At 43.6% G+C, this 22,693-nt stretch overlaps 1 protein-coding gene across 1 annotated transcript in view; it reads right to left on the bottom strand.

Annotated features, from left to right (window-relative positions):
• The window catches only part of Nr3c2 (nuclear receptor subfamily 3 group C member 2), a 237,436-nt gene that overhangs the window by 109,776 nt on the left and 104,967 nt on the right, over nt 1-22,693 (bottom strand). The window contains exon 3 of the mRNA XM_042701897.1: nt 2,607-2,746. Coding sequence (XP_042557831.1) covers nt 2,607-2,746 — 140 coding nt within the window. The remainder of the gene's footprint in view (nt 1-2,606; nt 2,747-22,693) is intronic.

Here is a 22,693-nt window from a genome sequence, read left to right as displayed (position 1 = left end):
TAAACTGCTTTCACCTTGTCTCTCTTAGGCCACAGAGGTACATTCCTAGGTTCATCCAAATGTTTATTTGATGGTGACAACATCTGTGATCTTGGTAGATCATGGAGGAGGGACCCTGTGTTGCAGAGGTAGCAGAGGAGTTACAAGTCTAGCTGGTGGCTCTCTGAGTACCGTGCCAGCTGGGCGAGAGTCCCTGAAGGAGGAAGAGGCTCATCATGAGGGAATCTCAGCAGTCCAGTGGGCACAGAAAAGCCCATCCAGGGCTTTCTATTCCTTTGAGAAAGCGCAATTATAGAAGGATCTACCATCTCGAAGGGGCAGTTCTAGTAGGAAACATGGACTTCTAATGAAGAAAACCATAATAGGACTGAGATCTGAGGCGTCCCAGGGCAGTGTCGTTTATGTCACCTCTGTCCCTAGAGGTGACAGGGAATTTGAGCACTTCTTCTCAGAGGGTAACAATGACCCAATATTTGGTGCCACACTAAAATTTATGAAAGGTGCACCTATGCCACACTTGCATGTAACTTTCCCCAGCCATGTGAAGAAAGGCAACACTTCTTTATTTATTTTATTTACAAAGAAACGGTGGACATAGCTCAGCTCAGTGACCTACCTCAACCTTACACCTAGTGAGTGTGGTCAGGGAGTGAAATTTGTCTTCTGACCCTAAAGCCAGAACAACTTGTGCCACCAGGGAGAAATTGAATTCAAAATATTATGTTCTCATTCCTTTTATTATTTTTAAGGCAAAAAAAGTCCTGAAACAGGGGCTGGGAAGGTGGCTCAGTGGTAGAGCGCATGCCTTGTATGCCAGAGGCCCTGGGTTCGATTCCTCAGCACCACATAAGCAAAAAGAAAAAAGCCGGAAGTGGTGCTGTGGCTCAAGTGGTAGAGCGCTAGCCTTGAGCTGAAGAGCTGAGGGACAGCACCCAGGCTCAGAGTTCAGGCCCCATGACCGGACCCAAAGAAAAAAAAAAAAAAAAGGCAAATAAATGATTCAAATTTAAAACAAAAACTATCAACTTCCACATACAAGATGCAAGAATATGGCTATGAACTGACATTTTTGGCAAATGAGGTAGTCTGGAAAAGAGTTCTGTTTCTACATTAAATGTTGAAGAAGAAAAGAAGTACACACATATATATCCATTAAGCAAAACAAAGAATATGATTTATACAAAAATTTAAAAAATAATGAATAGTCTCCCCAAAGCCACCACTGAGCAAGTACTGCATGCTTCAGAATAACCAACTTAGGAGAATAAGGCCCTAGGCAGCTCAGGTTGCTGGGCTGGTCATCCTGTGTGCCTGCTGGCTGTGTCTCCTTGTCTTGGTGTTGTGAGCTCTTTTAAGCATTCGTTAACTTCCCTCATCTCCGCAAACTCCACCCTCCATCGCTGGGAATTGTCTGCTATTATAATCTAAGAAGGAGCTCAAAGATCATAATAGATCAAGGAATAAACTCAGCAAATTTAAATACATGGACATACACGCATGTGCACTACATACAGCTATACAAGGCACACACATGCATACACACACACTAAGGATGTCCAATGGTGTCTCCTAAGGCTTCACTATTTCCATTTTTATGACCCAGTGCGCATGAAAAGACCAACAGATAGGGCAGGATTTTCCTGAGATACCTGTCCCTCCACAGCTGGCTTACAATAATAATTCCACTAAGAGCAAAAACTCTCCACATTCAATAAACCACCTGGCTTACATCTGATGTTGAACAATTACTCTCAAGCAAAGGAAGTAAGAGAAGGCAAAAAGCATAGTTAAGCACAGTTAAGAAGGACGCTTACTTAGACAGAAGTAGAAGCTAGCCTAAATGTACATAGTAAGTCTCAAAATTTTCATTGCATGTCCGGGTGCTGGTGGCTCACGCCTATAATCCTAGGAGGCTGAGATCTGAGGATCACAGTTCAAAGCCAGCCCAGGCAGGAAAGTCCATGAGACTCTTGGTGCTGAGACTCAAGTGGTAAAGCATTCTCCTTGAGCTGAAGAGCTGAAGGACATGTTCAGATCCCAAGTTCAAGCCCCACTACTGACAAAAAAATATTCATTTCATGTACTTGTTTGGAAACCAAGTTACATGGGGCCAGGAGTCTGAATCGTTGATAGATAAAATGATCAAACACAATTTAACTATAGACTGGAACCCAATACAGTATTAATGCTCTAGTTTGCACAAACAGAAAGATTTATACAGAGTCATGAAAAAAGGCAGAGATGATAAGTTCTGGGTCTGTCTCCTAAAAAATTGCCATTTTAGAACATACAAATTAAAGTGACAATCGCACTGTTATTTTTTTTCTAAGTCTCACTGAAAAAAAAAATTTAACAGAGACAAAGCAAGCAAAATAGCTGAAACTTTTGCTTCTGTCATTTCCAAACCGTGACCATTAAATATGGCTCCGTGGAAAAATATCCAGGTATTTTTTCTTTTTGCAGCTAAAGCATTATTAGTATTCATTACTAAGAGATTACATCAATGGAAAACATTTTTGAGGCATTTCCAATGATGCTATCACACCCACTGTGTGAGTGGAGGCCGCGGGAGGAGGAAATAAAGCAACACCCACATGAACATTTACCTTCCACGGCCCTCTTGAAGAAGACCTTGCAGCTGCCGCAGGTGACGACCCCGTAGTGGCATCCCGATGCCTCGTCCCCACACACCAGACAGATTTTGGAAGGTCTCGAGGATCCGGTAGAAACACTTCGTAAAGTAGAGCTGGTGGGAGAAATGAAGATTCACATCACCACACTGTTCTGCACATCAACTAGGCTGTTCGGCTCAGCTCAAAATCAACCCCAGAGTCCCTGTCCTACAATATGATGTGCTAACACTGTGTGACTTGGGAAATGAAGGTTAAGCCTCAGGTTTGTGTGTGAGTGCTCTGAAGGAGAGCCTGGCCCCGGTACTGCGGGGTGAGAAGGAAGATCACAGGCTAACATGGCGCCCACTTGCTCCACCGGCTTCTGAGAAAGTCGACCAAATCAGAAAGCAACTCCATCATCGAAACGCAGTTCAGGGTGACATCGGCTGCCCTCCTGCTGGGGCTTCTCGGAGCCGGTACAGTGGGATAGAACCCTCCCCGCTCACACTCAGATTAGAGATGTCTGTAGTGCCACAACTGGTTTTATTATTTAAGCTCCCCCTTCCAAAACAAGGCACTAATTTGAAAGAATGATTTCTTGCCTTACTGTTAGCAATCTTACTCTTCCTCCAAGCTCATTTCTCCACGGTACCGTCTATACTTTCTTTATATGCTTAAGATAGCTCAGTTTACTTCCTTATTGAAAAGGAAGCCATCAAAAACTTACACCAAATGTTTACAGTAACTATCTATCATGGGTTCCTTTTAAGGTGAGAAACTAAAGGGCTCTGGGAATCTTATTTTTGTGGGAGGGACACAAGTAACCTTTTAAGCAACCATCTGTTTACATCCCCCTTCAAAAAAACCTCCGCCCACTATTTCATGCATCATCGTGTTAGTAGCATATTCCGTGTAAAATGCTGTGTTTCTAACAAGGAATCATGCACAGTTCAGTGTCAGAGTGTACTGAGCAGGCAAAGCAGCAGCTCCCGGTCCAGTGACAACCCCATAGGTCCCGTACAAGGTACAAAGAAAATATAAGTACTTCAAAGTTTGGTCTCGGCCCCAAAGTTCCCAGGGACACAAAGCCTCAGGGAACTTGCAATGGTGCTTGGTGATGGGGTGGTACTCTATGATTCAGTCTCCATCCTAGGAAGAACAGGATTACAGGGGCCAGAAGACATTTGCTCCAGTGCAGCAGGTAGACAAAGAAAAAAGCAGAAGAAAGAGGAAAAAAAGTGAGATGGACATGTTCAGAAAACTTCAGGAAGGGCTGTCTCTACCTTCCCTCATCCATGCTTCTGCCTTGGGGTGGACAAAAAGACTCAAGGGAACCACAGCCAGGGGTCAAAGTGGTGATGCTACAGATAACATGGTACAATCACATTTAAATCTATACATATATACACATGTATATAACATGTAAGATAAAAACATAATACTATTTAAAACTAGTTTACATGGTTGAGCTCCCTGTCACCGAGGTACTGAGTGGCTCAGGGCATTGTGCCATGACCGACTGCCTTCCTAGAAACTGACTTCTTAAATCGAGGCTGAAACAATGTTCTCCAAACTGTTTCTCCTCCTGAGAAAAGTGCTCTTTATGACTTTTATTAGTGCCCTTTGACTTCTTTATGGCATTCAAAACATTCCATTCCAGTCCCAGAGGCTTCTGCTCATACCAGCCAGGAAAGCTTGATCCAAGCTCTAGCCAGCTCGCTGCACACTTCATGGAGAAACACCACGAACGTGTAAACATTTAGAATACCACAACAAATCACCATTTGGATGCAATTGCCCTCTCACACCAACCTGCACATGTGGGGTTTTATTGAATGTTTTTTTCTTTCCTGTGGGCCTTGGTCTTGTTCCCATACTTCCCAGGTCTCTTAGTTTCTATCTTTGGAACTCTACCCATTTCTGACCCAGACTCACCTTCTGGGTGATCTCACTGAGTTTCTCGGTTTTTAAGGATCACCAATATTGGGGGCCATCTTGATGTTTATCTCCACTCCAGAGCTCCAGACTGCTTCTTCAGCTTACATGATACCTCCATCTAGGTGTCTAATACCTCAATGTCATCAAGTCCCAGAACTTCATGCATGTCTGCTGATCTTTCTGGCCTCTTCATCAGTTAATGGTAACTAGTAGGGATTGAACTGTGTCCCCCCAAACTCGGGGGCTGCAGTCCTAACCCCTATGTGCCTCATAACGTGATCGTACTTGAGACTAGAGCTTGACCATGCATTCAACAAGGTCATACCAGAGTGTGGTGTGTGACTGGCATCTTGTTCTAAAGGGGAGACCCGAACCCATGAACCCACAAAAGGAGATCGCCATGTTTGGATAGGGCAGAGACTGGGGGGACGTGGGGGGGAGGAATGCACCTAGAGGCCAAAGAATTTCCAAAACAGCAGCAGAGGGGAGGATTTTCCAGCTCGGACCTCAGGAGTAACTAACCCAGCCAGCACCTTGATGGTGATCTTGTACTTCTAGTTTTGAAAATTATGAGATAATGAATTCCTGTCGTTTGAGTCATTCAGAGTATGCTGACCTGTTACAGCAGCATTGAAAACAAATCCAGCAACTCTTTCTTGGTGCATAGGCTAAAATCCCTGGACTCATCTCCTACTCTTCTCTTACGGGGCATACTCCACCTGCCAGGCTGTCCTCAGTCCCCCTTTACAGACACTCCGTTTTGGGTCACCCTCACCATCCCCTCTGGGACCACGGCTTGTCCAAGCTGTCAACGCCTCCTCCACGGAACTCTGCAGAGGCCTCCTAGCTGATCTTCCCTCTCATCACTCTAGCCAGAGTGACCTTCCGTCACTCATTCCTGTGGCTCATAACCATCCAAGGGTTTTCCCTCAGGCTTAGAGTTGGGCCTCTGGGTCTTCCCCAACCTCTGTCCTTGCCTTCTTCTCTTGTGCACCATTGAGCTCCTTGGTGGCCGTCAAACACACCAGGCCTCATCCCACATTAGAGCCCTCCTGCTGGCTCGCAGACCGCTCTTTACCTAGATACAGAAAAACTATCAGCAGTGCGCACAGCCTATCTTCTTCAGTCTGATTATTGTTTCTCATGGATATAAGAGAGTAAACTCAGCACAGGCCAGGTGTTCAGCTGTGCTCCTTGTGTGTATGCCCCAGTGCCTGGTGCAGCATTTGTTCTGCTTTGGAGCCTGCTACCAAAGCCCATGAATTGAAGGTTTGATTCACAACTGGTAGCTCTACTCAGAGGTGATCAAAGCCTTTGGAGGTAGAGCCTCAGGGGAGGAACTCAGGTCCCCGGGATGTACCCTTCAAGGGGATATTAAGACCCCTCCTCCTCCTCCTCCTCCTCCTCTTCCTCCTCTTCCTCTTCTTCCTCCTCCTCTTCCTGTCCCAGTCCCTTTTTCTCTCTCTCTGTTTCCTAGCCACCAAGAGATGATCAGTCTTCCTCTGCCATGAACTCTTGCTCTGATTCACACTGTGAACACAAATCTACCATTTTCTTCTTTTAAGTGGAGTCTCACATATGTTGCTACTGTGATAGACGGTGGACTAACACATTACCTAGTAGACACCTGAGCACAGGAGTCAACAGACATGGTGACATTCACGAGGAGCCTACAAGGCCCTCAGGACCAAGGCCCTGCTACAGCGATGTGGTTTGTGTTTAACTGTCTGAGAGTAGCAACTACAGAGCCGGATCAAACTGAGACGTCCGAGAAAGTCTAGCATAAAGCAGATGTGTTGTGGAATCCAGATTAAAACCATAAATGTGTTACATTCCAACAACATCAGCTCCTCATCCCTCGTGTTAACTGACATCTTTCAACGGCAGGACACGGATTGCCTGTCTGTGTCTCTACCCATGCACTGCGCTCCTCCTCAGCCTGCCTGCCTCCCTTTTCCCTCAGGCTCCTCCCAGTAATTCTACCTCTGGCCAGGTTCTTCCTCACTCAGCACTCTACTCACTCAGCTTTGAAGGACGTGCTTGTGAAAGCCTCTCCAAACCTTTACAGCTCCACCTTCTCTGTCCTAACCCTGTTCCTACTTCTGGCTGTCCGTCCTCTTCATAACCTCCTCCATTAGCTTCATAAGCAAACTTCTCTTTGCCAGAAGGGCCCTAGAAGGTGTTCTAGAAGGGCCCTGCCATCTGATAGTAAGGCTCCAGTCTGATGGACTTCTGTCATCCAAGGCCCTCCATGGAGAGCAAATTTATCATATACCTGCTAGAGCTGCCATGCTTTGTGCCTGGTGCCTCATTTGCATCTTCTTTTTCTTGTGCTTTGGGGACATTACTAAGTAAAATACCTGAACACAGCACTGAGATAACATGGCAGATGACCTGATAAAGGAATTAGCTACAATGCCATGGACAGGAGTGTAGCGAATACTATGTATATGCTGGAGAGATGGACTCATGGACGCCCAAGGCAGGATGGAGTTCATCATGCTACTCAGAATAGCAAACTTTTTTTTTTTTCTTTAAAACAACATATGGGTTGCTTAGTTTTACAATTTTCCATTTTATCTCTTCATGCCACAGGTAACTGAACCCCCAGCAGGAAAAATTACTGGTAAGGGAAGTACTGCACTCTCTCTTCGGCCAACCAATCCCATCTGCTCAGCTTTGCAAGCTCACATCATTTCTGACTGTACTTCAGAAGAGTTCTGACTGTATGAGCCTCACGTTCAGAGACTTCAGGTGTAACTAGTAAACACCTCCATGAGTGAACACCTGTCCCTTCCCGTCCAGTTCCGGAAACCCCATCACCCTTAAAGAGTCCTGCTGTGCGCCCTTCTCCCAACCTCTCGGCATTTTGGGAGCCCCTCTCCTTGAGCGGACGCCAGTGCTGCCCTTGCTGCAGTGACCTGTACACAGCTCCGAACCCCCGGGGGCAGAAGCCTTGTCTGCGGCATGTGCTCTGCCACTTGCCCAATGTTGGGACTATTTACTGAATGAATGAAATCACACTCATTGTCTCATTACAGCAGAACACAAATTTACAGAAGGCAATTTTACAGAAGGTAAATTAATGAGGCCAAGGTTATAGGTTCAATTCCTGTATGGTTCATTTAGTTCTGCTGCACAGAGGGAGGGAGGGAAAAGCACAGTCTATTCTCACAAAGCTCAGGCAGCTATTGTACAAACACATGCATTATTAACACAACAGACAAGACCCAGGCCATAAAAGGTGAATGGGTTCAGAAAACTCTAGACTCTACTGATAAGTTGGGCATGGACCTTTGAATCTGAAAGATGGCTGTGGCTGGAAGGTAATATGCATTCAGTCTGAAGGGATACACGGACATATTTCCCAAGGGAAGAGGGAGGAAGGGAAGGAGGCTGTTGGCACAGACACTGTGTGCATTTCATAGACACAGAGCGTATGCTCAGAAGTGCGATGTATATCTAGCGATTTGGAGACTATAATTCTACCTCAACATTTGCTAAATTTCTATGTAGGAGGAGTTGATGCCCTAACTGTAAAGCCAAACTTGTAGAGGTCAAAGATGGAAACTGAAACTTTGTAAGAAGACGTGGGCTCCAGCTCCAACTCAGCCATGGCTGGTGAAACCTTGGCAGGCTGTTCCTCTCTTCAGATCACAAAAGAGGTGGAACTGATGATCTCTTTCCAAAATAGCACTCAGACCTGAACGCAGGGCTTCACATTTGTTTTCGTTTTTTCATTCAAGACTGGGCGCTCTACCACTTAAGTCATACTTCCACTTCCGGATTTTTTTTCTGCTAAGTGGACATGAAGAATCTCTCAGATTGTCTGCCTAAGCTGGCTGTGAATTGGAATCCTCAGCTCTCAGCCTCCTGAGTAGCTAGGATTATAAGCATGAGCTACTGGCTCCCAGGAAGACTGTCTTTTAAGTTACAGATAGGCACAAAAGATAAACAGAGCAGCCTAATGTGACCGAGTGCATCCAAATTGGGTTTCAGTCTCAAATTAAAGATAGTGTATTATGACATACAGCCATTACTCATTTTTTAACAAATCTGGATAGAATGTGAAAAAAGATTCTTTTTGGTTCCGTTAATTATATGATACTTAAAATATTTTCTTGCTTTTACAGGAGCATATCTACGCTAATTTTGGTTAAAGTTTCTGTGTAAGTGTATGTATTAAAATATTTTACCCTCTCCGGAACAATTTTAATATTGATGAGCTGGAAAACTACTCGAACTGATCATTTTTGCTCCTGGTAACCAAAGAAACACTGTTGACAGAAAGAGATTTGTTATGAACAAAGGTAGTGCTTGGGGTTTTATATAGATGCCAAAACAGTAAACAGTATAAAGCAGAAATTTGCTAACATTTCCATTTATGAAGACAATATCTCTTAGGAAAACACAAGGAAGCTATGAACATTTCCAGTTCCAAATCTACTAGGATTAAGGACCAACTAGAGATTGTAAAAAAAACCAACAAAGGTTCCTGTTTGCTTTGGTGACCACTGGGAGGGTTTAAAGTAACAACATAAAAACCAAAAAACAAAAACAAAACAAAACAAAAACCCACGCAAGGCTTTTTCCCCACAGAGTGGAGCCCTTAGAAAGCAGCAGTAAATCTTTGCCAGGCATTACCCTATGCAAACCTGTCATTTTCACATATACAGCAATTAAGAAACAAGGTAGTAGTGGATGGATCCACTATGAGTGATGACAAAATCTGTGTGGATTCTTCAGAATACCCCAGGCAGGACGGAGTTCATCACACTTCTCAGAATAACAAGAAAATAAAACTGCCTTTAATCCCCTCATCAGGAAATCAGAGTCCCAGGTGGAGAGTGGAGGTGGAGGGCTTCTGTCCACACGGAATCCATTCACACACCCGTGTCGGACAGAGAGGAGTGACAACATGGAGGGAGGGCTATACAACAGAACCTTCAGTGAACACCCTCTTACACGGCTCTGTGCACGTTGGTATGGAGGAAGAAGAGAGGAACTAAGCTATTTATTGAAGGGCTCTCACTGTTGTAGGCACTTAAAGAAAGAAGAAAGACCAAGTCCACATCCTCGTGCAGTCCCTCCTGCAGAGACAACACAGAGGTCAAGAGCTTTGGACAGCCATGAGCAGTGGGAGGAAATGACAGACTGGGCAAGGCTGCAGATGTTCCAGCTTTAAATGGGGTTAAAGAAGGCCAGGCCACTCCTGAGCAAGTTTTAAATAAGGAGCACTGGCAGGAAGAGCCAAAGAACAGGATGGTGGCTTCATGACCACCAGGTGAGATTCCCATATTATATAGATAACATAATGACAGACATTTTGTATCAGGCCTGTATCACCATGCTTTCTCAGTCTCCTCATTGGTTTGGCAGTAATGACAAAGGTCAGACATTACAGGGTTGGTGCAGGTTAAGTTACTCAGAATACTCAAACCACATACAACTGCATCTTGCTTGTATTTATCCTTACTTAAGTTCTGCCTAGTATAAATTAGCATTCCTGTTGGGTTAGTATCCTCACAGTGGTGCCTATAGTAGTTGAATTACAGATAATCTTGCCAGTCTATATTGTATTTCTGTTTTTAATTGCATTCGGCATGTACAACATTGATAAGTGTCAGAAGAGGGGATTTTAAAAAGAAAACTGTAAATAGCAGCCATACAATAACCACACTGTTTGTTCCATCCAGGGCAGTGTTTGGGGCTCACGGGATTTGAGAATTTCTTGTAAGGATTCCATCTTCTCTTCACAGCTTGGAAAACAGCCACGTTAGATCATTAGAATAAATAATCGCTGAGATACACACATCTACCCTCTCATATGAAGCGAAGAACACTAAATCTAAGAAACATAAGGTTTTGGAGAATGCTCAATATTTTAAAAACTTACATTTCACAAACATAAATGAACTTTTAACAACTGCTACTGAAATACTTATTTTCGCCCACACATCAAATGTGCTTTAAAAAAAAAAATCCCAATAGCCTCCTTGCTGATTACCTGCTTTTGTTTTGAAAAGCTTTTATTTTAAAATCACAACACTGAACCCCAATAAGCTCATTCTAGTTTCCCCCTTACTTAAGAAGAAGATCTGGGAGTGGCTGGTGCCAGGCACCTCTTTCTTCCATGCCCTTATCTTTGCTGCTATGTGAGTCATTAGTGTGGAAGGGGACACCTTCACTTACTAAGCCACAATTGTTACACACCACAGACAGGGTCAGAGGAATGAGGTAGGGTCAACTTCACCTGGTGAGCTGAGCATCATCTAAAGCTACTGGAGAGAATCCAAGGGCAAAATGACCTTGGAAACTAAAATTACAGCACAGTGATGGCTAGTCATCTCCAATTAATTGTCTGATAAATTAATATTTTTGAAACTTTTTTGGTGGCCTCATGCTCTTGCTTGGCTTTTTCTGCTGAGGGTTAGTTCTCTACCACTTGAGCTGCATTGCAACTTCAGCTTTCTGGTGGTTAACTGGGAGACAGAAGACTCATGGGACTTTCCTGCCTGGGATGGTTTTGAATGGTGAGCCTCAGATCCCACGCTTAATTAGCTAAGGATGAGAAGTATGAGCCGCCACCAGTGCCTGGCTAAAACATTTTTGATTAAGCAGAAAAAGAAACTTGAGACTCAGATCTGACTTGAGGCTCAACCTGACTTGTTGGTTATTACCAACAAGGAGAAGCCAAGGTAACTGTGTGGCCCTGGAATCAAAGGATGGGTGGCCAGTGGGGTCAAATGCCACCAACAGGGCTCCAGGTGATGGTGGGGCTGTGGTCACTGTTGACACTACTAACATGAGCAATGGTAGTTTTTGTGTATATATGAGCATAAGTAGGATGCATCTTGGAGCTCGATTGAACCGAAGAGGGCCCCGTCTCTTCGATGAAGAAATTTTCATATCCAAAGAAGGTTTTTATGTTTGTTTTTGCAGAATCATGTACTTGAGCACCTATGAGCTCTTTTAAAAGATCCAATAAGCAGTCACCTCCAGAAACATTTATGAGCATGTCTACACCCATTAGCTCTTACTAATACAACAGCCAAATATAGACCACAATCACTGGGGTGTGTGAACACATTTGTGTTTGCACTGTAAGTTTTCAGAGTCCCCTGGAAGGAATCATGCACTGAACACCACACAGGTGGGTCAGTACAAAGTAAGTTTAACAAGATCCCTGCTAAGTTTCTTTTAATTTATTTATCTGTGTGGTGGTACTGGTGCTTTGGGCTCAGGATCTCTTGTGAGTCTGGCCCTATTGGCTTTAGTTGTTTCTCACACACAGGTCTCTTGTTTTCTTCCTGGCTCTGCATGTGTGCATTTCTGGTCTCTGGTTTTCCTGATGAGCCCAGCGTGTGCCAGGGCACCAATTCCAGGCCATGCAATGATGACACGCTACTCTGTAGGTCAGGGGCACAGTGACCACAGGCCACCATGATGACACACAGGTGACATGGAAGGGGAGTGGGGGAACCCCGGTATCACCTCCTCCCCTCTCTCATAGCAAGGCTCCTTCCACAACCACCTCTGCCACGGATAACACTCTTATTTTCCACATTTCACAGTGTTGTGATTTCGACGTGTGTTGATGCTTCTGATGCATTTCATGCTTTCCACTTTTCAGTGAAAAATATTAGTTCTTTTTAAATGTTTTTTTTTTTAAGCAGACTAAAGGTGTGCATTTATTCCTGGCTTGGCATGAATAACACACTGAAAGACTCCTGAGGGCTTGCTCTGGGCCTTTGTTTTACTTCAAGTTTGAGGTTTGAGGTTGTGTCTTTGATTTCTTTCTTCCCCAAACATTGAAAGCCTAAGGTCTCTGGAAGGCTGTCCACGGGCTGAGCGGGCTCCCACACACCAACAGAGAGTGACGGAAAAGATGGCGTTTAAGGGCTGGGGTGTGTCAGTGTATCAGAGGATGAGACCTGAAGCTCAAGCTCCGCGTTTGTCCGCCCCACCCCACAAAAAATAAAAATAAAACCATTTTTTTATTTCTTCAACTATAGCTTTTCTAGCTATCTTGCATTCTAAAGACACACACACACACACACACACACACACACACATCTTGCAAATACATTTATTTTCTCATCTTTGTCCCCTCCCTCCTCCATATATAGTTTGGCTCCAAGGGGGAAAAAAAATCTACCACCATTATGAAATACAGTTTTTGCTTATCACCAATTACCACCCCACACATACACACAGAAAGCCAAAAGAGGTGGAGCTGTGGCTCAAATGGTAGAGCACTATCCTTGCATGAAATGGCCGAGGAAGCAGCCAGCTAGAGCCAGTGAGGGCTGACATGGCCAGTTTCCCATCAGAAACCGGGCCACAGGGTCCCTCCCATCCTGCAGCTGTTAAGTGTGGAGCTGCAGAGCTGAGATGCAGCAGGTGCAGGCCGCGGTGGGTTAGGTTGTGGAAGATGAAGGGAAGATGTCAGGACAGATTGGCTGTGAGCAGTAAGGACCTGACTGCACACGGCATCCCCCGAAGCTCAGGCTGCAAGGGAGGCCTGTGTGCTCGGAACCAGAGTCAGAAGGCAGGCCATGGAAGGAAAAGGTAGGAGTGCAGGTGAGAAGGGAAATGGGGAAAAAATAAACCCTTTAGAAAAACAGCCAGAAGAAGCAACAATTTTCCAAATGTAGTAAGTGTTGTTGGGAACGGCTGTTAAGAGCAGATGGTGTTCGGAGCCACACATAACTAATAATTTCTCAGTCTTAGAAAGGTGGGTAAATTCAGGTTTAGTCAGAAAATTTACCTTGAGATGGTATGTATTTACCACGGAAGAAACAGGGAAATAATGACAGGGTACGTTTGAGAAGAGAAGCACATAATTCTCCCCTCTTCATATCAGTTTACTGTTTACCTTCTGGGCTGAGGAGACTCCTTACCCACTGAGAACGATTACAGTTCAATACATGGAAAGGTCACTGGAAATTTGCCTGTGACAGGATTGTGAAGAGTTTGACCTTAAAGAACACATATAGGTTGGTGACTTTTTCTAAAAGGTGTAAGAAAGGAAGGGAAAAGGTGAGAAGAATCTTTCCAGGGTATACTGGCAGTGTAAGATAATAATTCGATGAAATATAAAATTAAGGGAAACAAAGTGCCATTTGCTGTTATTTTCAAATTTTAAGTTCTCAGATCAAAGGGGAGTTTATGAGGAAATCAATTTACTATAAGGTAGATACATCTAACTTTGTATTTTAAATTACATGAAAATAGGAAAATGTGCTGACCATAATTAATATTTACATATGCCATTCACAGATCAAGATTTAAAAAAAGGCTGGAGCTTTCAAGAATTAGAAGACACTAAGCAATACTGAACAAATTTCTAATTCAGGTTACAAGTTCTAAAACATATTAAGAATGGACATGAGTCAGGTACTGGTGGCTCACACCTGTAATCCTAGCTACTCAGGAGGCTGAGATCTGAGGATTGTGGTTCAAAGCCAGCCCAGGCAAGTTCGTGAAACTCTTATCTCCAATAAACCACCAGAAAACCAGAAGTGGCACTGTGGCTCAAGTGGTAGAGTGTTTGCCTGGAGCTGAAGAGCTCCAGGGACAGTGCTAGTGATTAAAAAAAAAAAGTGGACTATGTAGAGACATATATTTCAACAGAGGCCTATTGCAATAAAACCATTATGCGTGATTAACATAAAAGTCCATGGTAAGCTGAGCACCAGTGGCTCACACCTATAATCCTAGGTAGCCAGAGGCTGAGATCTGAGGATCACAGTTCAAAGCCAGCCCAAGCAGGCAAGTCAATGAGACTTTTTATCTCTAATAAACTACTCAGGAAAAAGCCAGAAATGGTGCTGTGGCTCAAGTGGTAGAGCACTGAACTTGTACACAAAGAGGCTCAGGGATAGTGCCCAGGCCTTGAGTTCAAGCCCCAGGACCAGCAAAACAAAACAAAACAAAACAAAACAACAACAACAACAAAGTCTATTGTACAGATGATTTGGCTCCATCTCCTTTTTCGGGAAAGCTAGTATTTAAAAATCATTCTGACATAGCAGAGTCTAGTAAAAACACTGCAGGATCTTCCCCTGCTCACTTATGGCAAACATTTCATGAGAGACTCATGAGGCACACCCCAGAATAGTTCTGGGAGTTAGGCTGCAATTTGTCGATGGTTTCCAGGTAAATACTGGGACTGCATGCGAATCAGAAATTGCAAGTTCTGATGAACTGGGAAGTATTAACCTGTGCTATTTAAATACCCATAGCTCCGAAGCTGTGGGTCTCAGTATTTACCACTTCACACTTCCTGTGATAGACCCAGAAAACATCAAAGAAAGACGGAAGACAGCAGAGCATATTCCTATTTCTGGATATACCCAGTATAAGCAATAAACATTTAACAATATTCAAGTACTCCAGAAGCAGGGATTTATCCTTCCTAATGAAAGGCTTTACCTAAAATCTGGATGAAGGACTACTTTGGGAGAACAATGCTACGTAACGGCTTAGCAAGAGAAACTGGATGAAAATAGATGTCTGCAGGCAACTTCCTTTCCCCATCACTAGAGGTCCAGCCAGAATTCTGCTCTCCAGAAACAAATTGTCAGTCACTCAAGAGTATATTCCACATTCCCATTTGTTCAGGAGAAAAGTAGGAGGGGGAGGGCATAATCCTTTACGGAGACACAAGAGAAGATAGCAGTTTTCCTGCTTCTTCTGTAATGCGATGAGATCACTGACTGCTAGCTTGTAACATTGTCTGTCTTTCACAGACGATTTCAAGAATATTGACAGCTATCTTTCATAAAACTCTAGTTAAAATAATTGTTTCCATCTGTTTCTGAATTATATCCAGCAAAGTTAAGACTGTAGGTATTTTAGTATGTGAAATAAATAGCATTTGTTTCACTTGATCACTAGGCAAGAACTTTCAGTCAATGAAAGGAATAAACATCTTCATAAGTAATATCTTCTGTACTAGTTTTTAAAAGAAATGATTTTAGAAGGATAGGATATTTTGCAACAACTTGAAGATCAATATTGACTTAGTACTTTGGTGAAGATTAGTATAAAATCCTAAAGAATAGAATATTCTTCATAAGTGCAAATTTCAGTTTCAGCTCTAAAAAAGTTTAGGTCAGTTACTTTGTTATATTACAAGAATGAGTGCCCAGAGATGACATCTAAGGACTTGTTAAAAGAATGTGAGTCATCACTGAATAGAAAACAATTTGCCGTTGGCTGGGCAGGATGTCTCATTCTTATAATCTCAGCTACAAAGGAGGTGAAGGTTGGGGGGGGGGATGGGCAGGGAGAATCATGGTTTGAAGTTAGTCTGGGCAAAAAGTTCATGAGATTCTCCCTCTCCACTGCCATCTCAACAAGTAGGCAGGTGTGGTGCATGTCTGTGGAAGACAAAGAATGGAGGGATCATGGTTCAAGACCAGACCCAAGTTAAACAGCAATATCCTATCTGAAAAAAATAACCTAAAGCCTCAAGGACAGTGGGTGTGGCTGGAGTGGGAGGTTGCTGCCTACCAAGAACAAGGCCTTGAGTTCAAGCTCCAGTGCCACCCAAAAGAAAAACAAATCCACCCTGAAATCTTCTTGGTTATGGGACATCCTCCTAGGCATATAAAAGGCCACATAATTTCAAATGTCACGCTAAGCTATCCACATTTCCAGTAAAATGGTTACATCAAAGTGATGTGATTGTCTCTGAACTGTGAAAGTTTTAGTGGCCAAGAGGAAATGAAAATTTTACAAATGATGAAAAAAACTTAAAATAATCCACACTTCACCGAGCAAGACTGAGCTGAGTCGGCACTCGTGCCAGGAACCTTGCTAGCTTTGTGGCTGCAGCTACGTCACCAGCAGCCACAGCCAACCACGATGGCGTGGCCAGGCTCTGGAGAGGAGGCAATGGCTGCGCCCCGGCAGAGGACCTCCTCACAATGCAGGAATGCCCATTCCTGTCGGAACGTTCAGGCCTTCCGGGGAGCCAACCATCCCTACCATCCCAAGAGGAGCTCCGTGCTTTCAATTACAATATCCCTTTAAGAAAACACTTCTACAATCTCAAAGGACTTACAAAAGTGAATTCTGAGAACACAACCTATTTGTAAAGACAGTTTGTATTCAGATTTGCTCAATGGTAGACAGAACTTCAGAAAGAGCCTGGTCTAACTTGGGAAGATGGGACATCAAGTTATTACATAAACACAGCATCATGTTTCCAAGTTTTATATAATGCCTGGTTCCTAAAGCCATTGTAGGGGCTCAGGCTAACATTAGTTCAAGGCCGGCCTTGGCAGCAAAGGTGTTAAGACCTCTCCTTCCCAACCAATAGCTGGGCATGGTGGTGCACACCTGTCATTCCACCAGCTAGTATAAAAGTGAAATATGAGGACTATAGTCTAGAGGTGCACACCCAGTCAAAAAGTGAGATGTTATCTCTAAATAACCAATGTGAAAGTTCTGAGGGTGTGGTTTAGTGGGGGAATATCTACTTGCACAAGTGAGGGAGGCCCTCAGTTCTAATCCTAATAGCGCGCGCGCACACACACACACACACACACACACACACACACACACACACACACACACACACACACACACACACACACACACACACACACACAGCCTTTTATGCCAGGCTTATAGAAAGAGGAAAAGAGATATGCTAAAAATTCATGACTGACCCTTTAAAGCCACCAGAGAGCCAAAGCCAAGCTTGAGTTCTTCCAGTTCATAGCACCAACCAGAAAAGTTTACGATCTTTTCAAAATGTAATGTAAGCCAGGCACCTGTGGCCACATCTATAATCCTAGCTGCTCAGAAGGCTAAGAGCTAAAGGATCATGGTTCAAAGTCAGCTGGGCAGGGAAGTCTCAGAGATTCCCATCTCCAAATAATCACTAAAAAGTAGAGATGGAGGCATGGCTCAAGTGACAAAGTGCCTGCAAGCCACATAACTAAGAGGCTCTGAGTTCAAACCCCAGGAATGCAAAAAACAAAACAAAACAAAACACTTGCTGTGTACATGAATGTATCTGAATACAAACTCAAAATACATCTCATATTCTTGATGCCAGATAATGAACTAGGTCAAATCAAGGACTGCAGGCATTCCTTACCTCCTCTGTAAAGGAGTAATTTTAGTTGGCTTCAAACTGATAAAAAGATCTTCTTCTTAGCCTGAAATAATCTGTGTACCTCAAAAAATGTAAACCTCATAATAGGAGATAAAGCTGAGTCTTAATCAGATTCCACTGGTCTCCTATGAGAACCGAAATCTAGTTTTCAACAACTGTTCAAAGAAATTTTGAGACATAACCAAGTCAGAAAAGTTTCCTAGAGTGCATTTTTTGCTAATCATCATCAGAGTTAATGCAACCCTATTTCCCTCGAGACATAAAACCGTCCTGTTCAGCAACTTTCAGCTGATAACCTGCTCACCTAGAAGTGTTAACTTGGGAAGTCCTGAGCAATACCACAAAGAATGTCAACTGTGGCAAAGAAAAAAAATCAGTATTCTTAGAAATGCCAGGGACAGGATGGGGCATTCAGGTTGCCTTCATGTATCAAAATAAGAAAATGAATCTTGTTCTGGAACGGGTGTTCACACACAGATTCTCCTCCTTCTCCACCCTCCACCCCCACCATGTTGATCTTGCTCTTCTCTGGTAAACCCATGCAAAGCTCAGAAAAATGAACTAATATATCAACTCACTCCCATACGCCCATTCTATGCTCATTTTTGATGGCTCAAAGTGGTTTGAGACAAAGTATAAAGGCTGGTTGAGGAAGCTGAGAGAGAAACAGTCTCGCGTGATTTCTGCACCATCTTCGCAGCCACAACTTTGAGAATGCCTTTCCTTTTCCACGGACCCTTCAACCTTTGTTCTCCCTAGTTCTCCAAATAGAAGCTCCTAGGGCTTTGACTTATGTCAACAGAATTAGGGAAGAATATAGTAAGGGAAGGACCAAAACATATGCAATTTATACTATACAATAAAATCCAGCTCCTAGAATTCAATTCCTAGGTAACTCATGAGTGCTGCTCAGACAAAGAAATAAGTTAGCTCATTAATTTATATTTCATTCCATCCGTTTCTTGATGTTTCACTGTAGTGCTGACAGAAGTTCAGAAGGTCATGAACTCTTTCCTGTCATAGCCAAGACACCTGAGGATGAAGGTGATATTCAGTGCTCTCCACCTGCGTGAGCAATTACTGCATTACTTCCAAGAGATTTGCACACTAATTAAACTCACTTCACTTCCTTGGCCTTTTTCTTTTTTTAAAACCAGGCTTCTTGTGCCACATGAGAATTGTAAGGCTGAAAAGACTGTGACAGACCTGGTGTGGTAGTGCACACTTGTAATCCCAGCTATGGGGCAGGTCAGATAGTTGTCTGCAGCTATATCAGACAAACAAAAATTCAAGACCTTCTCTGGAAAATAACTAACATTAAAAAAAAGGGTAGGGGAGTGGCTCCAGTGGTAAACACTGGCCTAGCAAGTGCAAGGACCTGAGTTAAACCCCTACTTCCTTAAAAAGTGAAGATGGGGACAATTTAGCGTGCAGGGGTGGGCAGGGGTGTGGTGTGGGGAAGTGTGGACTAGATACAGTTCTGCTCGTTCTCACTGCTCTGGGTCACTTTCTGTGTCTCTGAACCTCCGTGAGTTTATCACCTCAGAGTAGGCTGGCTTATTACTCATAACACACAGCCGTGTGAACTAATACAAGGCACTGTGGCACGCCACATACACTCACAATGGTGGTCTCCACTCCCACTCCAAGGGCACATGCAAACATCCTGATCTTCCAGGGCACAGGAAGCCCTGGAATGCATGCTACCCCCGAAAACACTACAGGAGCTTTCCAAGGACTTTTCCAGAAGAACTGTGACATGAGTTGTTGACTCCATGAACAAGCCTTCCCGCCACAGATCATTTCCATCCATTTAGAGCTGAAGAAATGGGACCCCGGCAGAGTGAACCACAGCGACCTTCTAACTACAGGACTGGCAGGTGCAGACTTTGAAGCCAGGACTGTGGGACTCTGGAGCCACTGGCGGTGGAACTGCCATGGCTGACTGTACACGACAAAGCTGCTCGAGCTTCTGGATGGTCCCACCAGGAGAGGGAAGGCGGTTCTCTGCCCTAGAGTGCACTCAAGCAACGCTCAGGGCTTCACCAACACCCGTTACAGGGGAAGATGACGCCGCTCCTATTCCAGGGCCCCCAACAAAGCTGGTTTATAAAAAGGGCCCGGGGCGCACCTGCTCTTACTCCCTGTCCCTCCGCAGCTGGCTTAGCACTCCTGCCACCTGCCAGTGTCTTGAGGACCTGCAGCCACAGCCGTGCCTGTTTTCTAGTAGTTTCTATCAGTGCTCCATTTCAGACAGACACTATGTTCTATGATGCCTACAGCTTTTATAAAATGGATTCCAGTTGTAAAACCAACATGGGCATATTAGTTAAAGAACGTTTTGTTTTGGGGGTTTTGTCAGGCCGGAGGCTTGAACTCAAGGCTTGAGCGATGTCCCAGAGCTCTTTTGCTCAAGGCTAGCACTCTACCACATTGAGTCACAGCTCCACTTGCGGTTTTCTGGCAGTTAATTGGAGATGAGTCTCACAGATTTTTCTACTTGGGCTGCTTCAATTGTGACCCTCAGGTCTCAGTCTCCTGAGTAGTTAAGATTACGGGTATGAGTCACCAGCACCCAGTTTGAAGAATGTTTTGCACATAACTGTCTTTTCAAAAAACAATTATGACAAAATTGTACACACCTAGAATTTACCTGGAAAATGTTTATTTTATCTTGTGACATGGTGGGCCCAGCCTAGGAAGGTGACACCATTTATTCGGTCTTTTTTCATTTCTCCAACTGTTCAAACTCTGTATGAGACTATGAGGAACAGGGCTACAATTTTCTTAGGACATGTAATACTGTTAAGATGTTGTAAGATTTTTCTATTATAGTAGTAGCCAAGCAAAGGCAACTCTGTAAAAACCCAGGTAGGGTTGCTAGAGTTGAAGCCTCTATCTTCTATCTTTTCATTTGTTTCTACCAATAATCGCACAGACCTCCTCTCTTAAAAAAAAAAATTCAATCAAAGGTGTTATTTCGCTCAGTAAAGGGCCTGAACAGTCACTGTGGAAGAATCCAAACACAGCAGGCATTCTACTGCTTTCCTGAATAAATTCAAGCAACAACCCCAGCGCAGATCAACCAGGAAGCAGAGAGATGTTTTCAAAACAGAAACACGTGGTTGCTGTTAGACGGGAGATGGAACTCAGGGTTAAAGAAATCAATGTCCAATCAAGGAAGCATTTTTAATAAGTTTGACTGCATGCACATACGCGTGCCAATTAAAGTGAGTCACAGCAAAGAGAAAAATACCTCAAAACACAATTCTGTAAGGCCGTGAGGGCCTGACAATCCCGCCCGGAGTGAGGCCAGACTTGGTAAGCGGCCCCAGTCCTCTCTGAGCGGTCCTGCATTCTTAGGCTGCATCTGTAGTTCTGTTTGCCAGTGGCAGAATACTAATTTCGAGCATTTTAAACGAAAGCTGTGCATCATGTGACACTCTTCCTTTTATCTGAACAAAAAGTAAAGATGTGGGCAAGTAAAGCATCCTCTTCACAAAGCTGCCGGAGCCCCCGCTTCCCATTGTCTAGACGAGAATGATTAGCTGGGCACGGTGACCATTCTTCTTTCTTCTATTGTGTTTCAATTCTCATCAGAGCTCTTACTACTGTTTCTAACTCGGTACCCTCTCTTGCCAGCTTCCACAGCCCCTCATTAGAGCCCGGGAAGGCTTCCTAACTGACACACTGCCAGCCAGCCCTGGCCCCCTGGCTGCCCGGCATGGGGGGTATTAGCATGATAGGCAGCATTCGGAGGGCTGTCTTGCAATTTCCCCTGATCATCGTCTAGCAAGACTGAATTGCTGCCTTGCCCGTGGCTTTTAGATTTATGTAATTAACCAAAATTAGCCTGATGTTGAAAACACAATGCCAGCCCACTCATTTATTTTTGGAAGAACACTTTCCTGAACACAATGAGTGGGCTGATTTGGAATTGCCAACTTAAACTGTCAAAGTTCTCCTATAAAATTACTATACTTAAAAAATTCAAATTCTATTAAGGCGAATACCATTAAAAGAGGAACTATGGGATAAAATAATCAGGTACCATATTGTTTTCATTCTAGTTCATACTATTAGAGTTAACAAGGTCCTAGTAGAAAACGTTTCACACAGTTCCTTAAGTGTGTGTTGTGAATATTATTTATTTATGGGAACTCTGGGAAAGTATTAAGTGGCTTTAGGTGACACAGTGTGACAAATGTGTGTGTGTGTGTGTGTGTGTGTGTGTAGCATATGCACAAATGGCTTCATTCTCTCTGTCTTTCTCTCTGTCTCTGTCTCTCTCAGATACTGGGGGTTTGGGAGTTGAACTGAGTGCCTCACACTTGCTAGACAAATGTTCTACTGCTTAAGTCATGCCTCCCATCCTAGTGCTTTTAGTTTTTCAGATACTATCTTGGGGTAATTTTGTGGTCCTCAGACAGGACCACAGACCATGATCCTCTTTACCTCCATTTCCTGAATAGCTGGGACTGCAAGCATGTACTACCATGCTGGCTCAAGCATTCTAAATGTCAGACAAAAAAAATAAAATTATCAACTACATATTAATCATTATAGTGTATATGACCCAGTGTTTTTCCTGAGCCCTTACAATGGTTTTTCGTCTGCACATGGGACCCCTATGAGTTCTCATCTTAGAAAATGCTGCCCGCTGTGGCTTCCATGTAACACATGCCCCTCTTTAAAGACCATATTCCGACTACATTCACGTGCTGAATTCTTAGAACCCAGGAAGGAGAGGAAACCCAGAGACCAAGTGAACAAGCTCTTTCCATCTTGATTTCAGTTCCTCCTTGCTAATCAGCAACCTGTCACTGGATTATGAAAAAATTTCAAACTATTCCAAGAATAGTTACCACGAAACATTTATGTCAAGAATTTGTAGTTTACTGTATTAGGGGAAACGATGGACAAATTTGCCTTTTGATATACTATTTTCTTAATATGCCTCTATGTGTACGTGTGCCTTTGTAAACTGCTTGTGAATGCAGTATTTTCA

Source organism: Dipodomys spectabilis, unplaced genomic scaffold, assembly GCF_019054845.1.
Source record: "Dipodomys spectabilis isolate Male_0828 unplaced genomic scaffold, ASM1905484v1 ptg000297l, whole genome shotgun sequence".
Lineage (NCBI taxonomy): Eukaryota > Metazoa > Chordata > Mammalia > Rodentia > Heteromyidae > Dipodomys > Dipodomys spectabilis.
Note: the sequence above shows the minus strand (reverse complement) of the source record. Positions and strands in the feature narration are given on the sequence as shown.